At 53.3% G+C, this 21,769-nt stretch overlaps 1 protein-coding gene across 2 annotated transcripts in view; it reads right to left on the bottom strand.

The window, feature by feature from the left end:
• SMARCD2 (SWI/SNF related, matrix associated, actin dependent regulator of chromatin, subfamily d, member 2) overlaps positions 1 to 21,309 on the bottom strand; it is a 32,360-nt gene extending 11,051 nt beyond the window's left edge. Inside the window, exons 1-6 of one of the 2 annotated variants that reach the window (XM_043536595.1) lie at positions 21,210 to 21,309; positions 6,760 to 6,944; positions 4,531 to 4,573; positions 3,355 to 3,477; positions 2,763 to 2,882; positions 1,883 to 1,978 (exon numbers count right to left, since the gene is read on the bottom strand). In XM_043536595.1, the coding sequence (XP_043392530.1) occupies positions 1,883 to 1,978; positions 2,763 to 2,882; positions 3,355 to 3,477; positions 4,531 to 4,573; positions 6,760 to 6,944; positions 21,210 to 21,275 (633 nt within the window). In that variant the 5' untranslated portion in view covers positions 21,276 to 21,309. Of the gene's footprint in view, positions 1 to 1,882; positions 1,979 to 2,762; positions 2,883 to 3,354; positions 3,478 to 4,530; positions 4,574 to 6,759; positions 6,945 to 7,317; positions 7,343 to 21,209 lie in introns of those variants that run through there. The other variant, XM_037887179.2, reaches the window with a different exon arrangement.
• Positions 21,310 to 21,769: the final 460 nt, after the last annotated feature.

Below are 21,769 nucleotides of genomic sequence, written 5' to 3'. Positions count from 1 at the left end.
CCACACTGCAATGCTGGAGGCCGGTGCAAGAAGCCCTGCAGGAGGCAGTTCTGGGACGATGTGCTTGGGGGGGGGGGGGGGGGGGGGGGGGGGGGGAGAGGGGGGGGAGTCTGACCCCACTAGAGGTTGGCTGATGCCTGGGACCGGGATGGTTTTGAGTGTTCACTATCCAGCTCAGGATCCACTCCTTCTCTGCCACCTGCTAAGCTCTTGGCCCAGCGACATGTCTGGCAATAAGTTTCACAGGCTAGTCGCACATCACATTACCAGAGGTTTCCTTCTTCCCCCAGCCCCCAAGGGCTGACCAGGTAAAAAGCAGATTTATGATGATATTCATCTGAGGGCTGGGACAGGCAACATTAGCTCCAGACCAGCGACCATGTGGAGGTTGGGATTCTCATGCCCCACCAAGGCTGGAAGAGTCTAGCGCACACCCCACTGCAGCATGGGAATCCTCCCCTCACATGGGGGGAGGGAGAGCACTGGGACGTTCTCTGAAGCTGCTGTACAGCCCCTTACACCACCCCACAGAGCCCTAGGAAGCTCGCCAGAGGACCCCTGGAGACCCAGCTCTCCATCCCTGCTCCATCCCAAGAGCCAAGATGCTGTGGGGTCACTCTGACCCCTTGACTCCCATCTTGCCTCAGAGCTCCACTTCATGGATTTCAGGGCAGGTATTTGTCAGGAGCAGGTATTGGGCAGGGTAGTGCCCCATTATCGATAGGATTTTACAGCGTATGGGCCCCTGAGGCAGGATCTCCCCGGCCCTAGAGGCTGCAAGAGTCATTCTACGTGTGGGGTGTGGAGAGGTGACACACACAAGCTAGTGCCAGCAAAGCCACTGAGTGGCTGCTGGAGACACACCCTCTCTGCTGTCTACGGAGCAGTATTGCAAGAGCCCCCCTTCCCGCCCCCGTTCTTCTTGAAATCTAGACACGACAAGCACAAGCATTGGTGCAGGCAGCAGTCGCCGTCACGGCATGCCCAGCACTGCCCTGCCCAGACCCCAAGGGCCATTTCCACAGTGCTGGGGCACAGCCCAACTCCGGCCTCAGGCTACAATGGCACCAGGACCCTCCGACTGGTCCTGCTGGGTCTGCAGCTCGGACTGGGGCTGCCTCCTTCACCCAGCACCTCCCCTGTCCTTGGGCTCCTCTCCCACCTCCTGCTCTCTGCAGCTCAGGCTGCCAAGTTCCCCCACCCCTTGGTCTGACTGCCCACCCTCCCCTGCCCCACCTGAACCTCACCTACGGTGACAACTGCACCCGGCCCACCGCAAGGGCCCCCAAGACTCCATCTCTAGTCTGCTCCTCTCACCAACACCACTTCTCAAAACCGCCCCATACTCCACTCCCAGTTCTCCTCTCCCCTGGGACCCAAGAGGTTAACAGCCAGGACTGCTGGGGCGGGGCAGCAAAGCTGCAGGCAGTTGCTGCTGGGAGCCTTCCAGGTGGGGGCGGGGAAGGAGAGGCAGGCCAGGCCTGGCTGTTGCCACTTCAATCTGGGCCATGGGCCAACAACGCCACAAACAAAACAAAGCCCCAGCCACTCCCTGCAGGGAGGGCCCAGTGCAGCCGCTTAGATGCCAGCCCCAGCATTACTGCCGTTCTCCCGGCTCCCCCACAGGGCGGATCTCTGCTCCAGGCACTAGCCCTGGGGGTACCAAGTGCTCAGGGGGTAACTAGCTGGCTAATGGTCTCCCTTGGTCCATTTGGGTCTTGGTCAAAAGCATCCTTCCACCCCCACCACTGAGCATGCACCAGAGCCAGCCCCAGGCCTCCAAGGAGCCCCGGAGCTCGCAGGCTAGAGACCCGCCGCAGGGCGCTGCTAGGAGACAGCTGCTCCACCCCGAGCCGCGCAGCAGCTGCTAGGCGCACCGCACCTCCACCAGATGGTTGTCTGGTCCATACAGCTCCTTGTCCAGTTCGATGACGAGGCTCTTGAAAAAGGAGGAGAACTTCCTCTTCTGCTTGCTCGGCTGAAAGACAGGAACCGGTGCGGTGCTCGGCCTGACCTTCCCCAGCCCCAGGGCCCTGCAGCTGCAGTGCCAAGGGGGCACGAGTGCAGCAGGCCATTACCAGAGCCCCAGCACCCAGACAGATGGGGCGGGGGGAATTAGAGGCGTGCCTACACAGGCCGCTCCTCAGCGGGCTGCTCCCAGACGGTTGTGGGTACATCAGAGCTGCCACTGGTGCTGTGGGGCTCAGGGAGCACAAAGCTGTGCCAGGCCCCGATGAGGCTCCAGTGACGCATAGGGCACAGGGAAGGGGGGCTGGGAGTTTGCAGGGTAGGGCTATGGAAGGGGCATGATGGAGAGGCCCTACGCAGCTAGAAGTGAAAGGCCACTCTGGGAGAGGGCCTGGGAACCTGTTGGCAAGGGGGGGGGGGCGGGGGGGGCAAGGGGGTGCCATCAGTGCTGTGGGGCTCCGCACAGAGCACCAGGTGCGGTGTGGACATTCACACAGCCTCCCACATTTGGGGCAGACGCACCGTAGGAAGTCAGGTCAGACAGGCCAAGTATGGAACCCGGGCAGGGCCAGCATTGCTCCCTGTCCCGTGGCTATCAAAGGGAAGGTCTGGGCTGGGAGAGCGGCTCCGAACATGGGGTGGGATAGAGGGGGGCTGAACAGCTGCGTGCAGCTCCCCCAGCAGGCACTCGGCGGGGAACAAGGGAACAGTTCTCAGCTTCACTGTGCAGCCCCAGGCAGCGTGGAGGTTGCAAGGCCGGCAGTCAGTTTACACTAGCGCGCCTGTGTCCTTACATCCTCCAGGAGCTTGCCTTCCACACGCAGCTCCCACGAGGCCACGCGCTCGCTGCCGTCCCCCTCCTCCTTGCCTGGGGTGAAGGTGTTGGAGATGTAAATTCGCAGCTTCCGCTTTTGCTGTGGTGCGGAGAGAAACAGAGGAACACTCAGGATTCAGTGAGCATTCAGCAGCACCCACACCAGAGCCTCTCCCTACAGAGCCCCGCTGCCGGGAGAGGAAGCCGTGGCTGCAGTGGGAGCACCATCTCCCACAGCGATCGGGGAGGGGGCAGGAGAGAAGCATGCACACAGGAAACGACAAGGCCAGACCTTGGCTGCAATCTGCCATGCTGCCCCAGAGCCACACAAAGGGCTATGAAATTGCTGCTAGGCCACATGCTCCTCTTGGTCCCAGCTGCCTGGAGAGCCACCTCCTCCATGAGTATCTCGGGAAGGCCTGGGAGTGAGGTGGGCCCCACTCAGATGGGGCAGCTCCATCCCCTATTTTTGCCCTTCCAGCAAGGCAGCTGCCTGCTCCTTTGTTCCAAGGGCTGGATCACAAGTAGGAGCTGCCCCAGCAGGATCTGACTTCCCAGGGGATGCCACGCACCGTGAGGGGTTTCTTGATGGCCTCCTGGATTTCCATTCTCTTCCGGGCAATGGTCTGATCCAGCTTGCGCTCAAAGGCGAGAAGGTCCATGTAGGCCTGAGACTCTGGGACCAGCTCCCGGATCTACCAAAGACAGAGCCCATCACAGAACCGCCGTGGGCCCACACCACAGGCCTGCCCCCTCCCTGCAGGGACAGCCTGCCTGTCTCCACCCTCACCAGGCCATGCACACGTCTCAGCTCGCACCCTCCAGCAGCAGCTCCCAAGTCATGGTGCCAGCCTCAGGAGTCCCTAGCACCACCGAGCCCGACAAGGCAGGAGCCCAGCTCGGCCTTATGCCATTTGGAAAAGCTGTCCAGAACCCCAGACAACCCCCGGGATACCCTGAAATCCCCACCCCAGCTGAATGGGCCTGACCACCATGATCTGAACACCCCAGCTCACATCCCCACCCACAATGCCTGGTCAACCCATCTCCCACGCCTGGGGCGTCTGGAGCTAGGTATCCCAGCTGTTCGGGCTCCAGCTCTTTACCACTCTACAGCTGTGTGGCTCGCCCCGGCAGGCGGGCACGAAGACAAACCTTCCCCACAGTCCATCTCTGAGGGCCTAGTTTCGTTCCGGAGTACTGTTGCTGCAGGCATGCCCAGCGTGGGCCTGCCATGTACCTGCCAAGCACTCCAGCAGGGCTGGCGGCACGTTCCTGCCCCCATGGGCGCTGCCACACAGCTTGGAGCCGGCCTCTACGCTCTGCAGCCAGCCTAGGGTTCCAGCCCAACAGGTGATCTCGCACCGTTGAGCGCAGGGCAGACCGAACACCCCAGGGGAATGGCCTTTGTCAACAAGACCAGAGGCTCAGAATGGGAACAACTGCCCAGGAGCTCCACCAGCGTTCTCGAAACCAAGGCACTGTTGCTCTCCCCCAGCCGCACCCTGGGTAGTCCCTATCCCATGGGCATCATCTTCCTCTGCTGCCTACAGAGGGCACTTCACCTCCCCCCATCTCCACCCCACTGAGGGTGCCTCAAGACCCTGGGCACCTTCTTACCCTCCGAGGGCAGGAAGGTGACAAAGAGAAACCATCTTCCTCCTACAATGCCCATTCCACTGGCATGAGCACACCCCACTCCGGGGCTGGGGCCCAGCACCCTCGCTCAGCAGAGAGGCAGCACTCACCCTCTGTGGTAGGACCTTGTCCGCCATCTTCCTTCTTTTCAGCCTGCAAGCAGCACACAGAATGGCAGCATTAGGCGAGCGCAGGCTGATCTCCCGAGCAACTTCTAATACCCACATCAGACCAGAGACCCATGCGCTGGGGCTTTGCAGACACAGGGCCTCCCTCTCCTCCCCAGCACATGCTGACCACCCTACCCCTCAGCACCGCCTCATTTGGACCACAGCTTGTTATTGGTTACAGTGGCCTGCAGATCTGGTAACTCCAGCCTAGAACTCAGAGGGTCACAGCGACTCTCAAATCATGGAGAGTCAGCCACCTAGCCATCCCTAAATCCCCTGGAGACTCTGCTCCTTGTTGAGGGCATGAGAATCAACCAAATAGATCTGGAGTTTCTAGGCCATGCCGTCTCACCTGGCTCAGGAGCGCACAAGACATCACAGATTGGTCAGTCAAGGGGTGGACTCAAGACAGCTCATTACGGATGGGGGTTGTCACCTGAATTACCCCAAGCTTGGGTCTGGCTACCTCTAAGCACCGCAGCAGCGCTCTGGCTAACAGCAAGGGGAAGGATGCAGAGAGCGGGGAGTATCCCAGCACCTCCCAACATCCTCCAAGAACGGGACGTTTCTGCTAAAGCAATCTGCAAAGCAGTTATTGTGGACACTTGAACTGTCCTCATTCGGTTTCAGAGTTCGTATCGTGCTGCCCCAAGGCAGCTTGGACCCTATGCCGATGCCCTCCCTGCTGACTGTCAGCTGGTCGCTGAGAGGGGAGTTCAGCACAGGAAGCCAGGAGGTCCAGTGTTTGGAGCTGTAGCTCCTACAAATGTACCTGCCCCGCTGGGAAGGAGGCAGAGCGAGGGAGAGGGCCACACCCAGGAGCTTCTGGACAACAGCTGCCTCCTGCATGACATCAGGCTCTTGGGGAGCCCTGGCCCATTAGCTCTGCAGCTCATACGGGAGCAGAGCCAGTGCAGTGTAAGCCATGGGGGTCAGAGCGCAATGCCAGACTGGCTAGGGCAAAGCTGCGCACCCCTCAGAGGCCAAGCTCACCCATGGGAAGGAGTCCCTCACTCCCCTTTTCCTCCCCCCAGCCCAGGCGTGGCTCGTGCTGTGGAGGTCACAGGAGGCAAACGGAGGACTCCAGAAACAGGGACACTGCCAGTAATCGGCTGCTTTCATGCCCCTCATTCAGCCAGCTGCATTTCCCCATTTATCTAAATTCCACCTCTGCTCAGGAACATCACTCAGACGCACAGACCCAGTGAGTTCCCTGAGCAAGTCTCTTCCCCAGATGCCTGCAGCCAGTCTGTGACAGCATGGAAAGCTGCATTGATTCCCAGAGCATGGGAGCTCTGGCCTCATACAGTTACAGCTAGGCTCTGCTAAAGGGAATGCAAAAGTATGGGCTCAGTTTGACCCAGCGATCTGCAAAGCTGGGGTAATGCACCTTCATTCAGGTTTTAAATAACCGGGTCCCAGGGCGCAGCCTCCATTAGACCCAGGAGAACCTGCCCTGGGGCCCCTGAGAAATAATCAACAAACCCGCATGAAAACAGAAACAGAGCAAAGCGATGAACAGCACTGTAAACAACTCAGGATGTGCTGGCACGGCCGCTCACCTCGAAAGGAGGAAGAGGCCAAGTGAACACTGTGTGCCGGAAAGCTGGCTGCCACAAGGCCATGACTTCGGCTGCAGTGACGCTCCTATCGGCCTCCAGCCCCACAGCAATCCCCAGAGGGCTTCCCTCTGTTCGGCCAGCAGCCTGGCAGGGGCGTGGGGGAGACATTCGAGGCATGAAGCACACCATACAGCCCTCTCAGGAGAGGTCCATAGCTCCCATTGTGCCTGTGAGCCTGCCAGCACAGTGATACAGCAAGAGCCCCACTCACAACAACACTGCTTTTGTTGTGGCTTTTTTGGGGGGACGACGACGTGACAGTTCTCAGAGCCCCCTCAGAGCCTGTGCAGGGGGTGATGAGCAAGTGACAGACACTGGATCCCCACAGCTCCCCTGCAAGGGCACTAGCATTCCCCCCCCGTTGCAGTTGGGGAAATGGAGGCAGAGGTAGAGCAGTGACGTGCTCCCAGGCCGGAGCCCTGGGCAGAACGGGGATGGGATGCGGCAGCACAGCCCAGAGCCAGCGCACTAACCAGGACAGCGACGGGGACTTGGGCTCGCCCCGTCCCGAGGTCAGGCAGACCAGCAGCAGCGCAGACGCCCTTACCCTCGCCTTTGGCTTGCCAGGGGTGGCTGCGACTGCGGAGCAAGCAGGCGCTTTCTGAAGGGGTCCATAATGGACTGTGGCATTCCTGGTCGCATCGGAGAGACTGCTCCATAGGGGGGTCCTGAAGGGGATCCCACCTGCAATCCTGCCATGGGCATCCGGCTCCCCGGCGGCATCCCGGGACGCTAGCAGGAGAGAATGAGACACAGTTACCTTGGGCAAGCCTTTGTCCCAAACGGCCCAGGAGTCTGTGCGCCCAGCGGCTTGAGGCACAGAAGGGAACTCAGAGCAAGGCAGATGCGCTCTGAACACAAAGGCATCGGGAGCAGGCACCAAAGAGCCTCCAACACCCCACTCGGTGCACTCACGGGGGGGGGGTAACAGTGCGGAGCAGGGGGCACAGCCAAAAAGCCACGGTGCAGGGGCAGCTGCACAAGGTGAGGGCTCATCTACATTCGGGTTTTACACAGGAGATAACTGGTTGCTAATCGACACACAAGGCTAGACTGCGCTGTGGCGGGAGGTGTGGGGGGCAGGGCTGGGAGTACAGTCACTCACCGAGATGCGGGGGGGAAGGGGCACGGCTCGGCTCCGGCGCACAGAGAGCCATCACCAAGTTGCAGGATGGGGGCCCAGAGAGATGTCACTTGCTGAGATGGGGGAGCACAGCGGCATCACCTGCTGAGCTGCAGTGTGGAGGGAGGGGCCATGCTGGCTGAGCTGGGGGGAGGGGGAGGGGCACAAAGTACCATCATGGGTTGAGCTGCAGTTTTTGCTACTCTAAAAGCAGGAAAGAGTAACAGAAAATGCAGAAGTGCAAGCCGCAGAGAGCATCCCCCATGCCAACGGACTTGTCACTACATGGGAAACCCCCTTTGTGAGTCTAGGCAGGTTCCACCACAGGCCTGGCTGCTTTCACTTCCCTCTGGGAGGAGGAGGGGGACACTGGGGCTCAGCACAGAACGAGAGCTCCCTGCTCTGGGGCAGGCCCTCCCTGCTAATGCCTTTGGGACCCATATGCCACCACGCCGATTCCCTACAACACGGGAGCAAGGGCACCAAGGGGATGCGCACCCAGAGACCCATATCGTACTCGGCAGCTACTGGTGGGAGGTTCGGGCTCCGGCCTGGCCTGGAGCCTGCCCAGTGCTGCAGTGTCTAGGATCAAAGCAGCTGTACAACCTTGACTCAGGGCACACAATGGCCTTCACACAGCTCTGTTTATTAGTGTCATGTGCCCAGAGGTGGTGTGCATGGCTCAGGGCGGGTCCTCTCTCCTGACAGCCCCAGTTCTGGCCCCAGAACCATCATGATGGGGCTGTGCCAGGGAGAATCCAGTTCCCTAATGGCCCACTGGCCCACCGCTTACATGTACCTTGTGACGGACAGTATCTGATTAGGTGACAAAGGCTGCATGGGGGCCAGAGGGGTTTGAGAGACTTTAAATGAGCCCGGACAACACTTCAGGAGGTACAAGCTTGATCCTGTGACCTCGGGCCTCATCTCGCGATCCCCCCGGGGATCCAGCAGAGCATTCCTTGGAGGCTGTAAACCCACAACTTCAAGCCTCAACCCTCCTCTCCAGGATCCACCTCCACCCAGAGTCAGGCCCAGACAGCTGCCCTCCCCCCACAGGGACAATCCAGTCTCCAGGGCACCCAGAGCAAACCGGAGCATTGCATGCTGGGATCCACAGTCTCTGCCGCAGCACTGCTGCACTGAACACAAGGCTGTAATTGGCCCCAGATTACCTACATTAGGCGCACCCTTGGGTGCTTGACAAACTGCCGGCGTGGTCGCTGGCTGGCCAACCACCTCAGGGCTCCCTAGTTTGCTTGGTCTGCTTTCCGAGATATCAAGAATGGGCTCCTTATTGCCAAGGCCGTTGTGTGGTTGGGAAAGTCACCAAGCCAGCAGGACAACATTTCATTGCTTCCGGCAGCTCCAGAACGTGCCGAGACAGCACCCACTGTTCCCCGGCTGCCTTTGTTCGGGCCCTGCATGTGACGGATTGCGTTGGAGAGCATGGAACAAGCCCACTGATGAAAGACGGACTGAGTTGTTGTGTGGCGAGCGCTCCCTCCAAGGGAGAAGAGCTAGGGGAACCGACTCAATGGAAGAGCCATGTAACGGACGAGCAGCAGTGCTGCCCAGGGGCTCGACAGGAGCAGCTGCCAGGCCTGGTGCATAAGGCCACCAATGAAACAACAGAGAGGGGCCTGTTTGGCTGGGCGGGAGAGAAGAGGAGTAGCCGCCTACGGATCTCTGTAATGCACATCACAGCCAGGTTCTGCACAGCTCTACGTGACATTTTAGGTGAACTTAAAGAGCTTGTCTGCATAGAGACATAACTTCAGCCTGAAGTCGGGTGACGTAGCGAGCATTTGAGAGCCCTAGTTAATAAAGCCTTCTCCAGAACCAGCCTCCTGCACACACAGCCAGAGGGGGTGAGACGCTGCTTTTAGGAGTAACAGGAGCAGTTCAGTCCCCATGGCTCACACAGCTGTCGACCACTCGGCTGAGTTCACCAGTTAGCATAAAGCCTGAGTTTGGACTGGGGGAACTGGAACTGGTCCCACCAAACTCATCTCCTACAGAAGCCAAAGAGCCATTAAACAGGCACAGTTTTTACTCCCTGCTCAGCTGGACTAGATGCAAACTGGTGAGCTACAAGTGAAAGGTTCTGACAGCTGCCAGATATGCTCTGAGGCTCCCAGTTTCTCAACAAGTGCCAACCTCACAGGAGGTCCTATAAAAACATTTTAAAAGTCCACATTTAAACACATTAAGGTTGCAGAGTCAGGCACCCAAAGTTAGCAAGTGCTAAGATTAAGGCTGCCCATGCAATCACAATCACATTTTTCCCCCTGCAGGGGCTGTCAGCATGCTGGAACCCAGGACCTTCAGACCCACAGTACAGACCTCCTCCACTTGAGCTAAAGGAGCAACTAGTAGCAGAAGTAGGCTGTTGCCCAATATGCTATTACTGTTTCACAAATAGTTGTATAATCTACCGGCAAACCGTCATGTTGCCCTCTTGGGACTGGTCCACAGAAGAGTAACAGAATTCCTAGGTTATATTAATAGCTCTAGAATAGATAGGGTTACAGACAGGATAGACAAGCACATAAATGTGGCATATTCATTCTGAAAGGCACCATGGCAAACGGATAAGCCTTAGTTCTATCTTACTAGAGACCTGGGCTCTATTCATAGATCTTCCTGAAGTCACCTTGGGCAATCTTTTCGTTACCTCCATTGTGAAGCATGGAGAATTCCAGTCGTCTAGATTTTAACATTTAATTTCAACAATTTCACTTGTCACTGAAAACACAGAACAGAATGAATTCTAAGGGGCAATGCTTGTGTAGAACTTGTGCAAAATTAATTCATTTTGCTTCCGATTTCCTTTGTTGGCACCACACAGCAAGCTGAACAATATTCCCAAATGGAGAGCAATCACTGCTACATGCCAGCTAGTTCCCTCCACCCACAACTGTCCATGTGGTGGCCCCCACACAGGAGACAGCATCGCATGGCGTGGCACCTACTCCACAGTACATGGGGTCCGTTTCTATAGTACCAGAAGGAACCTGCCAGCTGCCACCAGTTTAGTCAGGGACCAGTCAGTAAGGAGATACCTTTGATTACAAGATACTACTGGACAGATGGAGTAGTCCAGTTGGCTAATGAGCATCTAGATTGTTAAATAAACTGCTTATCATTTTACCTGGTAAATGAAATGAAGCTGTTCTGGGGACATATATGGACCTCGTTTGGTGGTTTCCAGCTCCCGCAGTTGGGCCCACTCCTTGCACATTCCCTCACAGCACTGTTGCCACTTTCTCTCTGCTCCCTCCCCATATTTCTTATTTTCTCTTCCCTCATCCCACATTTTTTCCTCTCCTGCCCTGTTAGCTTCCCCTCATTCCCCCAACTTGCTTAAAGGACAGATGCTGCGGAGGATGGAGAGCAGCCAGCTGCTGATGGCTCTGCAGAGCTGGCCACATGTACTCTTGTGACTGAAGTGGTGCTGTAGGAGCAAAAAGAGCAAGACGCTTGAGCCAGTGGCCCTGTCGTAAAGCGCATCTCTGCTCTGATAAGCAACAACGTAAAGATGGCATCGTCAACAGATCCACACACAACCCCCAACACATGCACTGAAATCAAATCTGCTGGCTTTAGTGACACAAATCAGTTTTACTGCCTTTTACTCCGGATTGCCCAACACAGTCAGCAATGGCAGGAATCTATTCCTTCTTGGACATCACCACCACAAAACGTTTCCCTCGTTCCCGTCAGTTCCATTTGCACAAGCCCAGCCGCCCCCGAGCTCTCTCAGTTCCTTCTTGCCAGCCAGCTCTAATGCAGAGGTAGGAGGACGGGCCGTGGAATGGACATGTGCAACACATCTTGAAGAACAACAGTTACTAAAGGTTAGTAACCGTTTTTTCTTTTCAAGTGATTGCACATGTGCATTCCTCTTTCGGTGACTCACAAGCTGTAATATGGGAGAAGGGATCGGAGTTCATGTACGCACAGACTGGAGTACAACTGATCCAAATTTAGCATCGTCTCTGGAATACTGAGTAATGGCATAATGGGATGCAAAGGTGTGAACTGAAGACCAGCCACTGCTCTACGAATGTCCTGGTTAGGGACTTGCACAAGGAATGCCATCCTGGCTGCCTGTGATCTTGTGGAACATACTATCGGTTTACCTGGCAGTGAAATGCCTGTCAGGTCATAAACATGAGTGCAGGAAGTTCCACAATGAAATTCTTTGCAAAGGGAGCAGGAGACCCTTCATTTTATCTGCTATGGCCACAAGTAGTTGGACTGTTTAGTCCTGTCTACGTAGAAGGTCAATGCTCTTCTGACATCTGAGGTGTGCAAACATTGCTCCTCTCTATTGGCCTGTGATTCTGGGTAAAATGTAGGTAAGTAAACTGACAGGTTAATACGAAAATTAGATACCAGTTTAGAGAGACATCTCGAACAAGGGTGCAAGTACACCTTCTCCTTAAAAAAGACTGTATAAGGCAGCTCGACCCCCCTCCTGGCTGAAGAGAGCGCTACCCAGAAAGCTTTCTGGCTGGGGCTGCAGGGTACTATCCCCAAGACTTTAGAGTGGTCCTAGAGCCCCTCAAGCCATGGAGCTTAGACTCAGTTTGCTGCAAAAACAGCAAAGCCCCTTCCAAGGGCAGGTGCCGTAAAGGCTGTTGGACCCCTTGGGGAAGCCCCGAGGCTTGCAGCCAAGAGCTCCCACGCGTGGCCACTGCAAAAGCCATGGACCGAGCCACCAAGTCCACTGCCTCCGCACAGCCTACCGAAAAGATCTTGCTACAGATTTCCCCTCATCAACTAAGGAGAACTCCTGCCTAGCGTCCTCCAGCTGCATGTCTCTGAACTTTAAAAAGGAGTCCCACATGTTAAAAATCACACTGGCCCAAAAGCATTTGCTGGTTGGCAGTCCTGAGCTGCAACCCGCCCCTAAAATAAGCTTCTCTACCAAACAGATCTAGTTTGTGTGTGTTTTTTGATTTATGGGTCGCCGCTTGCTGCTCCCTTTCATTAGCTGCTGACACCACCAGTCAGCCCAGAGGGGTGGATGAGGTATTCAAACCCCTGGGAAGGCACATAGTATTTACGTTTCGCCCTTCTTGAGGTGGGGGAAGGGACAAAGGGGTCTGTCAGAGAGCCTTAACTGGGTCCCTAATTGCCTTGTTAATAGGTAAAGCCACACAATGGCCCTGCTGGGGCCAGAATGTCAACAAAGCAATGAGGATTCCGGTACTGGGCTCAGGAACAGGCCGTGCCTGGTGAGCAGGTGTCCCCCACCTCTCTGAGGACACAGAACAGGAAGTCTCATATACGACCTAGAGACTGGTGGGAAACTCCAGGGGTTCCAAAAAGGCCATTGGTCTGGTGGTGGGCCCCAGAGTGGTCACCCCCCTCAACGGTACTCCCACTGAAGGTAGTGCCTCAATGGAGAGTAGTGAGAGCAGCTCTGAGGCTGGGAGACACAGGAGCCAACCTCTGATTCAGAGGACAATGACTCTCCCTCTGCTGACAAAGGAGGGGCTGCTCCCAACAGTGCCAAAGACGAATGCCGAGTTGGAGAATGACACAGCACAGCCCATATTGCAGGGATCCCCTTGGATGGTACCGATGGATGTGCAATTTGAGGTAACAGAGGCTGACACAGTACCAAGTGGTGCACCGATGTTGCTGGTGCCCTCCCCGTCTGCTGGTACCAAGAGCATGATCTCCTGCACCACTGGAAATACCAGCACCGAAAGGTTCAGCAGATCTCTTGCTGCTGCAGATGCATCTGACATAGTCAGTACCGAGACGGTCTTGGGACAGCGCGGTGCCGCAGATGTAGAAGGACTCCCTCAGGCTCTGGACTCAACAGCACCTGCCTTGGTGCTGGAGTCAATGCTTGCCAGCTTTGGCAGGGCCAGAGAAGAGGCGTGCTTAGCTCTGGGCTGCCCTCTACTCTTATCCCCATGCCTAGATGACTTTGGTGAAAGCAACCTTCCCCTCTCAGCGGCCTGCTTAGAGGTCTTATACCTCTTCCTAGGCACTGGGGAGGACGAGCAGTGCTGGGACTCAGGCAACTGGGAGGCATCTAACTGATGCCAAGGCACTTGGTGCAGAGTCTGACCTACTGGGCTCTGACAGAGGTCTTAGCATGAGCAAAACTTTACCCTGGCTTCTCTGTCTTTCCTTGCCTGAGGCTTAAAGTCTTTGCAGATCTGGCAATGATCCGGAATAGGAGCTTCCCCTAAACACTTCAGGCAGCCTGAGAGTGGGTCACTTAGGGGCATCGGCCGAACCCGAGAGAGACAGGGCTTGAAGCCGGTGACTGAGGCATCCCTTGGTACAGAGTAATGGAAAAACCCTAACTCTGGCCAAAAGAGAAAACTTACACTAAGTACTAACACTATAAATCTAGAAAACTCTCTACAATTAATTTACAATGAACACGCAGAGCACTTGCTAAGGCAAGCCAAGCAATTCCAACAACTGTCACCGGCAGTAAGAAGAAATTGAGGGAGCTTGGGAGCAGCTGAGCCCTTTATACTGGCACGCAGCAGCTGAGGGGGAGTCAAGCCGCACTGACAGGTACCACAGAGGAAAAGTTTCCAGCGACTGTGTGCAGGGCCCATGCTCACCAAGAACGGAATGGACGTGTGCAACCACTCAAAATAACCTTCATTGTGGTGAAAGAAAAGGGGAATGCCCAACTTGACTTTCAGGATTATCAACAGCAAGGAAATTCACACAGGGCAACTATGTCAATGCAGCCCTAAAGCTGACTGGTGTAGTTTATGCAGGTAATTTTTCTGGCATAAGCATGTGACAAGATTGCCCAAGTGAGAGGATGTCACCAATGGCCAGGGCCTGGCCTGGCCAAGTCTCTGCCAGCCAGAGTGCAATGGTTCTGCAGTATCCCCAACTCCTAATCTCATCACTTGCTATTCCTCTCACATAAACACTCTAAAGCAGTGGTTCTCAACCAGGGATCCGGGGCCACCTGTGAGTCTGCAAAGCATGACTGGTGTGAGACTCGCTAGGGCCCAGAGCACAAAGCCAAAGCCCCATCACACAGGACTGCAGCCCAGGGCCCCGACCCTGCCACGTGGGGCTGAAGCCTAAGCAACTTAGCTTTGCGGGGCCCCGGGCAATTGCCCAGCTTGCTACCCCCTAACAATGGTGCTGGCTTTTATATACAGAAAAATGGTTGCTTTGGCACAGCTGGGCCGGTGGGGGGTTTATAGCATGTTTGGGGGGGGGGGGGGGGGGGGGGGGGGGGGGGGGGCTGAGAAAGAAAAAGGTTGAGAATCCTGCTCTGAAGTAACCGCCCCCTGACTGTCTCTCTTGGGACGTGTCCACCTCACCCCTAGCTTTGGTCACTGTGCGGTTTTATTTGGTCAGATTTCTGAAGCTTGGGCAGGAAAAGGAGATCTCTTTGGGGAGGGACTTGGAGGAGCCTGGAGTCAGCTCAGAGGGTGTGTCTGAAAGCGTGCCATGAGTGATAACATCCTGTATGAAGATTTCTTGAAGCTGACCTGGCATGGGGAAGCCTGCAGAGACCACATGGCTCCAGTGGGGAGAAGAGAAGCCTCATGTTTGTAAATGAAGTGTCAGCACCATGACAAATGATGCTCTTTGATGCTTGACTTTGGCATCACCTCCACTAGTGCTTGAGCAGTCTTCACCCACAGCTCAGATTTAGCCCTCTGTCCTGGCAGCACATCACAGAATTGGGTTCAATCCATTGCGTGAGAGGAACTGGAAAAGTGGAATCACACAAGCAGATTCCCCATGTCCTTGTTTACCCTTGCAGCCTTGTTAAACAGCTGCTTAGAGAATCCTCTCAAGGACAAAGCGAAGACCCTACTGGTTTGAGTTCTACCAGCAGTATCCATGGTACTGGCTTGTGTGTGTTACAGCCAGCATCATCAAAGCGAGTCCCAGCTCTTAGAACATAATGCCCATCCTGACTGGGGTCTGCAAGGGTCTCCACTCTCCACAGGCCTCTGCGGTCCTCGATCAGTGACTCTGCCACCTAGATCTCCTCACATTACTCCAGCTGATGGGTTAAGCTAAGGGCAAAGCTTGGAAGTTACATTCCAAGGAAGACGTTGCCAACAGAGAATGAGGGGAGCCATTTGAAGTGGGATAGAAAATTTTTGTTTCTGTTCCCTCCCGAAGCTGAAAGCATGGACTACAGTTGAGTGGTTCATTCCAGATCAATGCACAGGCCTCTTGGGAGCCCTGCTTGGAGTCAGCTTCCCTCAGAAGTAACATGAGTTTGGAATGCTCCTGATGAATATTTGCCTGCATGACAGAAACCTACATGCCTGCCAAGGGCTCCTCTCGAGAAGCGGGAGGCCAGGAATTGGAGACACTGCAAGTAGGGAAAAGAAGGGGAGAAAGAAGGCTCTCTGCTCCTCGTGCTGCCCTTCTTAGGTCAGTGGAAGTGCTCCTGGTGAGGACGTGCACCACCGACCCAAGGAGGGTAGTGTGGACATGCGCCACTGCAGTAATTAATGTGGTGGCTGTAAGTCGACCTAACAAAGGGCGACTTATCTTTGTGGTGTAGACATAGCCTGAGTCATACTGTTAAAAGAAAGAAACAGAGTGATTCAGAAAGTAATGGGAAGAGACATTCTCTAATTCTTTGTTCTTCTTTATCCCAATGTAATGGCTCTTCTCTACAACTTAACACCAAGGAGCAATACTCCCCTCAGTGCCCAGGGCTAAGGAAAGGATGATCCAAAAGACCTCATCTGTCTAATGAAAATGAGGAGTGGTGCCACTAGGATGCAGTATCAAGTACTCGCAAAAAACACATGCACAGAGAGCACTTCCAAGGCAGGTAGTGGGCAGGGCACATGCTTGAAAGTTGTAGGAAATCAACTGTGACTGAAACAGACAGGTTGCTGCCACAGGGGCAGGTCCATGGGACGCCTGGTGCAGGTCAGAATATGTTCCTTGCTCTGGTTTGCATTTCAGGATCCTACAGGCCGTAGTTACTGTCACTATCGGTCAGTTCCCAAAACTGAATCTAGTGTAGCCTTTAAGAACAAAGAGCAAATGGGGCTTTCCTGACATGCCAGAAGCATGTGATCCAACTTCGTACACACTGACATTTATGGAGAGAGCCACATGTATTCTTGCTCGGGGCTTTGGAAGCAAGGCCTGGATGGATGCCCAGTGAAGGCAATTCCTGCATGTTCCTCCAGAATCCCCATAAGCCAAACAGCAATGTTTACCATTCTGACATGCAAAACAAACCCTGTTCAAACAGGATTTCAGCTCAGCTTTCAGGCTGATGCGAGGGATCTCTTGGATTTTGAAGCTACATTATCCATGCTGCAGATGGGCCCAACCCAAACGTGGCACTCTGAGTCCATGGCTGTTTCACTTCCCCTCGACTCAGTTTGCCAGTCCGTAGAACAGGAATAATACCTGCCCCACAGGGACATCAGGAAGCTCAGTTTGTTCAAGGGCATTGAAATCTTCAAACAGAAGGTATCAGAGGAAGGCAATATTAAGATGTTGCCTGGTCTCCTGGAAATCCCAGTACAGACTTCTCCCCTAGCAGGACTACAGCTGTGTAAGGAGACTGCTGCGGGTTCAGGACTTGCATGACTGGAGATTAGTCGTATTTTATTACGAAAGAACTCCACAAGTCGGGCTAATCCTGTGCTAAAAACTGAAGGGTAGTGAATAAAAGGGGCTGGGAATAAAGCAATGGCCAGAACCACGAAGCAGAATTTAGTCACGTGCTGGTGATGTGACCCAGCTGAGATATTTGAGTCCAGACAGATTTGCTTGCAAAGCCACAGATGTTACAGGTCAGAGGATTCTGCCTTCAACTCAATCTAGACACGAAACAATGCTTGTGCCAGAACCCACAATGGCAGCTTTACTGCTCGGTGCTACCGCAAGGTCCCAGTGAGAGAATGGGGGAGACCGAGGGAAGGGAGAGAAACAAGTCAGTTTATGCTGTACATCAGGGTCAATTTAATACAATTAAAAAAAAATCCATTTCTGACATTCTGTTCCCCCCAGCGCACTGTACAAACGGATGCACAAGTTATAACCTGAGACTTCTGCATCTGCCATTGAAACACACCAGGCTAGACCCAAGCCATCCTTCATGTAAAGCATCACAGAAGAAGACAGACTCACACACTTCATGGTCTCAGACAGGCAGAAGGAAGAGACAAACTGAGACGGCACAGCAAAAAGTAAATGCAAGAGCGAAAACATCACAAGCAAATCCGAGAAAGGAAGGAGACAGCAAAGGAGGAAGAGAAAAATCACTGGAATTTAATCTATCAGAGGGTAGCCATGTTAGTCTGTATCCACAAAAACAACGAGGAGTCCGGTGGCACCTTAAAAACTAACAGATGTATTTGGGCATAAGCTTTTGTGAGTAAAAAACCCACTTCTTCAGAGTTTTGTGGAATTAAATCTGTAGCACAAGCATTAAGGCAAAATGAAATAAGGAGAAAGAGAACACTGAGAAGACTAGCTTTCTCCTCCACAGGCCACAGTGAGCAGCAGCATGAGAAGGAGCACTAAGGTCCCACAGGAAGCTCAGAAGGGAAACAGATCACTGAACTGGCCCTCCAAAACGCTGGACTGGTAAGGACTGCCCTCTCCAGACCATGGCTAAGGAAAGGAAGACTACAGAAAAGAGAGGAGTTGAGGGGATATCTGCAGAAAGTGGGGGGGCTTCTCAAGAGAGGCAGCAGAGACAGAACTGTGGTGGGTGGAGCGGAAGCCTCAGTCAGCAAGTTTCACAGAGATTTTACATCTAGATTAACTCCAATCTCACAACCGCAGGTGCTTTCCTCTTGGGGGAGAAGGGCTGGGTATGACCCAACTGGTGCCTCTCCCTGCCTCCCTCCTCAAAAGGAAGCAGATGACTGAAGCGACAATACAGAATTCAACTCAGATGTATAATCTCTCTGATGAAACCTGCTCTCTAAAACCACTGCCATTCAGGAAAGGGAGGGTTACACACCAGCGTAATAGCACATCCATGGAGCTGTTTTTAAAGGGCAGATATTCCCTTGCTTGGCTAGAACCCTAGTCCAGGTCATTTGCTCTCATCTTGACTCCTAGCAACCCTGATCCCTTCTCAGATTCATTCAAAATGCTGCTGCTGCTGAAATCTTCTTGGCCTGGCACTTTGTCCATGACACCCCACTTTGAGTCCCTCCACTGGATCAGTCTTCTCTACTGCAGACAAGTGGCCTGGTGCAGATTCATATTAAAAACTCCTCTGAAATATATAAACTGGATAATATAGCTTAGATAATCATGTATTCCTATTACCGATACTCCCTTCACTGTGCATTACACCCACTAAATCGCATACCAGTGAGACTGCAAGCTCTCTGGGGCAGGGACTGCCTCACTGTGTGTACAGCACAATGGGGCCTCTGCGTGCTACTGCAATACAAACAGACAACCTTGTTTCAAATAGCCTCTAAACACCTTGGAAAGAAGTTCTCTCTCATTCAGCAAATACTGATCAAACCATTTCTAATGGAACATGTACCTTTCTGTTCTCTTATTTCTATTCTGGCATAACATCAGTACACGAGAGAGTTAATTTATAGGGCAGAGCCACTCGGGGCATAAATAATAGGTGCTACATAAAAGAACTGAAAGCCACTGCATCAAACTGGCTCTTTCTTCACCAGAATACAACCATTTTCACATGGTCAGATAGCTTAGGCCCAACACTAGATCTGTGCCCTTGCACATGAAGGGTGCCCTAATTTTGACTGAATTAAACCATCACCTAATTTGCATTAAAGAGCACAAATGGCACTTGGGTCCCTGTGTGATCAAGATGGAGCATTTCATCCTGGGACTCAGGCTCTAATGGCTGCATTTCCACCTTCAAGGTGAAAAGCACAACAGAAATGCTGCAATTAAATTCCTCCCCCTCACCGGTTCCTCAGACCACACCACTCCCTTATTGGAATCCCTTCGAGAGCTTCCCTTGCCAGCTTCAGCAAGCTCAGGCGTCACCTCCTCACTATCAAGACTCTGCCTGTCTCCAGGCTTGTCTTTTTTCTACTCACCAGTTGTCTTCACTCTAACCAAGCCTCCCCTTTTGTAGCCAGTTTTCTGTCTGACTCCTTCTATGCTTAGGACAGACTTCTCCTCATGATCGAACAGTCCTCAGCACCACTGCTCTAACCCTTCCCTCAAAACCGCTTCTGCTAAGCCCTTCAGCAGTGATCTCTGCCAGGGCCCTGCACTGCCTGGAACTCCTCTGGACACCCATGTGTCAGAATTACCTGGCAGGCTCATGGGGGGCACTGACCTGGTCTCCTCATTCTGTACTGTGCCAAGCACCTTGGCAAAGCTTGAATAATCGTCCATTTTCTGATCCTCTTACTCAACCGCCCTTTGTTTTCTAAACTCGACTGCTGAGTGCCATGCAAAGGACCAGGGTCTGGCTAGTCTGGAAACACCAGTAACTAGCCACCAGGTTAGAAGACTCTGGTGCCCCTAATACATGGAGGACTAACAGAGACAAAGCCCCTGACGCCGAGACGAGTCACCTGCTTAAACTCCCTGCTCAAGTTGTTAACGAAACAGCACAAGTGATACACAAGATGTAGAAGGTTTAACATATCATGTTAGTAATCCACCAATTAAAGAGGCCCCTGAGTACTCCCTGGCACAGACCCGAGTCACTGATGGTTATTGTGTCCCTCAGAGCCTGAACCGTGGAGTAAGTCCCCAACTAAACCAAGGCACACCAGGTCTGAATCTAATGTGTCCACAGGGCCTACACCAGCGTTCTCCAGATGCGCAGAACAGATGGCAGCAGCTTTGCAAGGCACGTACCCCCTCTGATCTAGTGCTGTGAGGCACCAGTGAGAAGCAGTCATGGAAGTGAAGAGCTGATAGTACTGTCTACAGCCAGCCAGCGTGGAGACAGTATGTAGCCTCCCACCTCCCCCATGGCTCTATTAATGCACCCCAATCATGACCCACAGCACCCCTTGTTTACCCCAGCCCTAAATCTCAGCAAACCCTTGTCAGCATATCTCTGTCCTGCCCTATGGCATCTTCCACAAATTTAAGATGTGGGTCTTTATTGACTAGTTTACTGACACTATCTTAGCATCTCCACATACTCAACACCAGACAGACAGAACAGTATGCAAAGATGCTAGGACTGGAGCATTGTGGGTGATACTGTTGAAAGGAAAGCACAAGTTACAGCATATTAGTGTGGTCAAGAGTTAGGACCCTAGTGGGTTAATGCTCAGAGTTTTGTATATTATCTTGATTTGAGATTTCCTCATTTTCTGGTGTTTGAGGGAATAACTTGAACAGCTTTAACTCTATGTTAATGACATTTTCAATGTGGAAATTTCCTAGGCTGGGGGATGTGTTTGTTTTTTAATTCGTGGATATAAATGGGGGTGGGCTGTTGACGTGGAAGTGGAGACTAGCAGAGGGGTTGAAGATGGGCTAGCTGGAGAGTGTAGAACAATCAGATCTCCTCCATTTAAACACTTTGCTTGCCTGGCAGAGAGCGTTACCCATCCCTTCAGCCTGCAGGAGCCTAGCAGCATGAACAGCTTTGCACGCTGAGGGCAGAGAGTTTGAGCGTCAGTTATAATATTACACTCCTCACAAAGAACACTTTAGACAGCAGACAGAATTGTTTCACTGACTCCCAAACTTCCCTAGCTCTGCTCACTGGCCATCTCCACTCCAAAGACCAGTGTCCATTCCCTGCTTCAGATACGAAGCAGGAAACTTCTCCCTCCCCCTCCATTATTTTCCCACTATCTGTCCAACTTTCTTCAGGTAAACTATATGCAGGAAATCTAAAATTTGGGCACAGCTGTTATACCTGCAAAACATACGCATTAATATTGACTTACATGAGAATGTGCAAAAGGGGAAATGGAAAACAGGGGAACTGGAGAAGCTTCAGTAGAAAACACCATTGTCGCCTGAGGTGGTTCACACTTAGCTGTCTTCAGAATGGGCTGGCTTTCACACAAACAGAATGACCATCCCACAAACCCCAAGTGAATCTCGGGGCTGCCCCTGATATGGAGTCATGTGCAGCAGTTCCTGCTGGCTGTTTACAGCAGACCCAGGCCATCATCCTATGTTGCTGACACAGAGCGCGTTTGCACAGCAACCCCACAAGTGAGTCAGCGTTCATCTGCTAACAACGTTTTTCATGGACTTTAAGTGGCTAAAAGCCATTGAGAACCAGGGAAAAGGAGGCGCAAACAGAGGCTGTATAGGGGATAAATCTGCAACAGCATCTGGACAAAGTTTCTTTAACACACTGATCACATGCTCAAGAGATTTCAATGGAATAAAATTCTCAGTTGACAATATGGAGCCTGTGATATCACCCTGCATTGTGACAGTTGCTGTCCTAAGGAGGAGATGTTAATCTGAGAACCAAGTCTGGTATGTGTTAGAG

This window comes from Chelonia mydas, chromosome 27 (genome assembly GCF_015237465.2).
Source record: "Chelonia mydas isolate rCheMyd1 chromosome 27, rCheMyd1.pri.v2, whole genome shotgun sequence".
Classification (NCBI taxonomy): domain Eukaryota; kingdom Metazoa; phylum Chordata; order Testudines; family Cheloniidae; genus Chelonia; species Chelonia mydas.
The sequence above is the reverse complement of the archived record's forward strand: the minus strand, read 5'-3'. Positions and strand labels throughout refer to the sequence as shown.